Here is a 4,147-nt window from a genome sequence, read left to right as displayed (position 1 = left end):
AATAACATGAGACAAAACCAGTAGGCCTACAGAAGGTGATTCTGACTTTCGGAATATCTGGTGATTGTGATGTAAATACTTGAATCCTGGCCTGGCATCAAAGGATACCATTTAAATGTAAAGCTATTTTCATTCAAAGCAAAGGAAAAACAAATGAGTGGCTCTTGTTCAGGGTTGAATTTCATTTTCAGTAGGTGAGCATCAATAATTCATGAAGTAAGAGAGGGAAAATAGTTATTGAAATTATCAGCTCAGAATAAAACAATGATAAATGTTTATAAATATTTGTAAACTGGAAATGAATTAACAAAGTCAAGCAATTTTGAAATAACTACACACACTTGTACAGTAAATAAGTAATCTAAGTCTTTTGAACAGTCTACCGGTTTGGTCTACCACCATTTACCACCAACCAGGAGAGGTATGATGACCCTCCCCAAGCAAGAGGAGTGGCAGCACTACCTGGACTGCCTGGTCCATACGCAGCTCCGAGACATGGAGGGGAGACTCCAGCATCGCATGGCCATGGTGCTGAGCCAAACTCAGCCGCTGGAGACAGAGGGGGGTTACAGGGAGGCTTCCCAGCACCGGACGTTTGACCATCTGATGGATCAACAGGATAGCAGGGCTGTAATGAGGAGAATGAGGAAGGTAATATAATGAAGACTTCTGAAATGCAACAAAAGCAACACAAAATATTATAAGGAATTTATTGTATGGGCCATAATGTAACAGTGGGTAGATTTTCTTTCCTTGTATAAGATCTAGATGTGTGAACATAAATCAATGTTACTGTAATTTATCAATCATTAGTTATGCAAAAGACACTGAATTTATCATCTGAAATCATGAGGTTTCACTTCCAAATTATGTATTTTAGCTGTATAGTATTCATATAAAATGTGTCCCATGACTCGATCCAGGCCAGAGGGGAGCAGCCAAATCAACAGAGTGCCATGAAGAGCCACTCAGGCCAAGAGACACAAAGAGGAAGAGGACAGGAAAGAAAACTTAGGACACTCCCAGGCGGGAAGGAACAGGGTACAAGTCAGGACAAGGTGTGTGTGTGTGTGTGTGTGTGTGTGTGTGTGTGTGTGTGTGTGTGTGTGTGTGTGTGTGTGTGTGTGTGTGTGTGTGTGTGTGTGTGTGTGTGTGTGTGTGTGTGTGTGTGTGTGTGTATTTTTCTTTTTTACTCTGTGAGTGTGTATTGAGGGTGCAATATTGATTCACATTCACTAAGTTATTAGCAGTAACGATATTAGCAAAAGACTGTGCAGCAGTCACAAACTCTATGACCTCATTTTTTTAATTCTCGAAAATTAGGTGTTCTATGGGAGCAAGAAGGAACACAGTGAGAGTGACTGGAAGACGTGGTTGAGACAACGTCTGTTTGGGACACACACGGAAGTAAAGCAGGACAACATCAACAAAACTGTCAAACGTGACAGACAACACAGAGAGGGAGAGAGAGGGAGAGTGGAGGGATTCTCTAGAAACAAAGACAGAGAAGAGAGACCAAAGAGATGTAGAAATGTAAAGTGTGCCAGGGCTGACCAGTCCAACAGAGAGTATGAGACAAGAGAGAGAGAGGAGCAAGAGTGTCACAAGGATAAACAAAAGAAAAGAGAGGATCATATTAGGAAAGGAGAGATGGAAAAGGAGAAACAAATAGAGATGGAGAAGCAGAGGGAAAAAGAGGAGTTAGATAAACTATACGCTTATATAGAGAAACTGAGAGAAGAGATTAGACTGTTGGAATTGGAGAAAAATATGGAGAAACTGAGAGGGGAGGTTAGACTGTTGGAGGTAAAAGTGACGAAAGGAAAAAACCAAATAATCAATCGAAAAGAGTGTGGATACAAGAGAGGAATCAATAGCATGGAAGAGGGAAAGAGGCAAAGAGACAATCGGCAAGAGAGCGCAAAAGGAAAAGAGATGGAGGCACAGGAACTGACTGAAACAAGCATGGCTAATAAGAAGAGTTTGGCAGACATGACAAAATGTGAGTTAGTAGTGAAAGAAGTGCAAGCTCAGGCAGGAGGACTGAGTAGAAAAGTGTTGATAAAGGAGCAAGATGACAACAATGGGAATATTTGGGACTCTGAGGAAGACCAGAACAGTGACCAAATAAAGCATCAATTTAGAAAGAGTGTTAGTGAGGGAAATGACGACTCTGAGATAGAAGTGGAAGATGAGACTGAGAAGGTGGGGAGGAAAGAAAAAACACGTAATTCAGAATGTGGCAAGAGTGCAGAACAAAAGGACAGAAGCAAATATCCAGGGAAGTTGAGTGGTGGACATGGAGACACAAACTTTAACAATGAGTTGAGGAGAAAAGCACTAAAAGAGCAAGAGCATAATATTTCAGAAGACGGGATGAAAGGAGCAAGGGGACAGATGACAAAGAACACAGAAGCGGAGAGTTATGGCCTGTGGAATTTGGACTTTTGGAATTTGGTCAAGGATATAGAAGCACAGTGGAAAGGACCAATCAGCGAAGAGGACAGTGACAGTTCATGGGGTCGGGACTTTGATGAGGAGAACACTAGAGTGACAGACACAGATCAACAAAAGGATCAAGACAGTGACACTGATAGTCTGTGGGACACTGATTCTTACAATGAGATGAACAGCAATGGTCAGACAGGGGAACAGAAACAAACTGCTTTTGACAGTGACAGCTCATGCGATTTTTACCAATTCCAAGGAGGGACGTGGCTGTCTTTTTGATCGCTATACTTCACATCACAAGACAACAAAAGTCATGAATGTTATTTTGCTATTTATATGTCATCAATGGAAAAAATAAATAAATAAATCAAAAATAAGATGTTAACATATTTTCAATAGTGATTATGTTACTATGTTACTTGTGCCCAAAAATCTACCCCTCACCAATTCAATGTCTTCAAAATTCACTCAGTGAGACTAAATGACATGAGTAGGGCAACAGGGAGGGGGGTTTCACATGACTAATGACTTGTGAGATATACTGAGCAGCACCACACTAAGGGCTGAGGGCCGCAACACTGATCTGATCATCTACTGCATTTAACACATACAGTATAGCCTATCAATCTTGCTGATCCTAACTCATTAACCCAAGTTAGGTCCATAGGTACAGTATATTATACATTATTCAAATATTGGTATATAATATTCACAGCTGTTCTAATCAATATTCATTCAATCATGGTGCCTTGGCTGATAATCTCACTCCCTCTCAGGTAAATGTCTTTTTTTTTTATCAAAAAGGACTTGCACTAGCATGCTTTGAATTAAACAAACAACAATGAAATGTGTCTCCACACTTTGCACTCAGTTAGCTGAAATGGGAGGTACTAGTTACACGTAAAAAATGCACTCATTATACACTTGTAGAAGACAAGGTGGTCTGATAAAGAAGGATAAGCTAAGTTGTGTGACATGCTCACAAATTGTCTTTTTACACCAGAAGAGTTCAGACTACACCAGCTGCACTCTGTTGTGCTGTTTCTGTAACATTATTGAGTTTTCAGAACCAAATATGCTGCTTTATTCCGCTCTAGTCCTCACCGCCTTCACAGGTAATAAATATCATACGTTTCCAAAAGATTATGTCATGTGTATACATGCCATGGTGAATGTCACATATATTATATGAACCGAAAATTGTATTGTACATAAGTAAATGTCTCTGGAAGGACAAAATCATGGGAATACAATATCTCCAGATAAGATCAAGGTCTCTGGTGTGGAAGGGTTTAACTCTTTCATGCAACTACTCTTCAAATCTAAATTTGTGTAATTTGTGTAAGTTGTGTTAGCGCAGTACTATGGAATGAAATGCGGTCAAGGTGTACAGTATGTTTGTGTTCGGTTTTACACCGGCATCGAACGCGATTCAGCCAATCATAATCAAGGACCGGAACTACTAGTTTTAGAACGCTGCTTGCTCTGCACTTTACTCAGGACAGCAGCAGTACATGTCGTGGGCACACAATAAGGGGTTTCATAGTGCAATGTACATACAGTCGTACAATATTACAGTAACCTCCCTTGAGACAGTGAGACACATGTCATGTACCAATTTAGTCCACAGGGAGGCGACATTTAGTCGAAAATCCATGGGGACAGAAGTCATGTCAAGCTCCATGCAGATATGTAC

General features: G+C 40.4%; 1 protein-coding gene across 1 annotated transcript; it reads left to right on the top strand.

Annotated features, from left to right (window-relative positions):
• Nucleotides 1–385: 385 nt before the first annotated feature.
• On the top strand, nucleotides 386–2,751 carry LOC134071244 (trichohyalin-like). The gene is made up of 3 exons (XM_062527890.1): nucleotides 386–651; nucleotides 924–1,058; nucleotides 1,324–2,751. Exons 1-3 carry the CDS (start codon nucleotides 424–426, stop codon nucleotides 2,728–2,730), a joined length of 1,770 nt encoding a protein of 589 aa, XP_062383874.1. The 5' UTR covers nucleotides 386–423; the 3' UTR covers nucleotides 2,731–2,751.
• The last annotated feature ends 1,396 nt before the right edge of the window (nucleotides 2,752–4,147 follow it).

Source organism: Sardina pilchardus, chromosome 2, assembly GCF_963854185.1.
Source record: "Sardina pilchardus chromosome 2, fSarPil1.1, whole genome shotgun sequence".
Lineage (NCBI taxonomy): Eukaryota > Metazoa > Chordata > Actinopteri > Clupeiformes > Clupeidae > Sardina > Sardina pilchardus.
The sequence above is the reverse complement of the archived record's forward strand: the minus strand, read 5'-3'. Positions and strand labels throughout refer to the sequence as shown.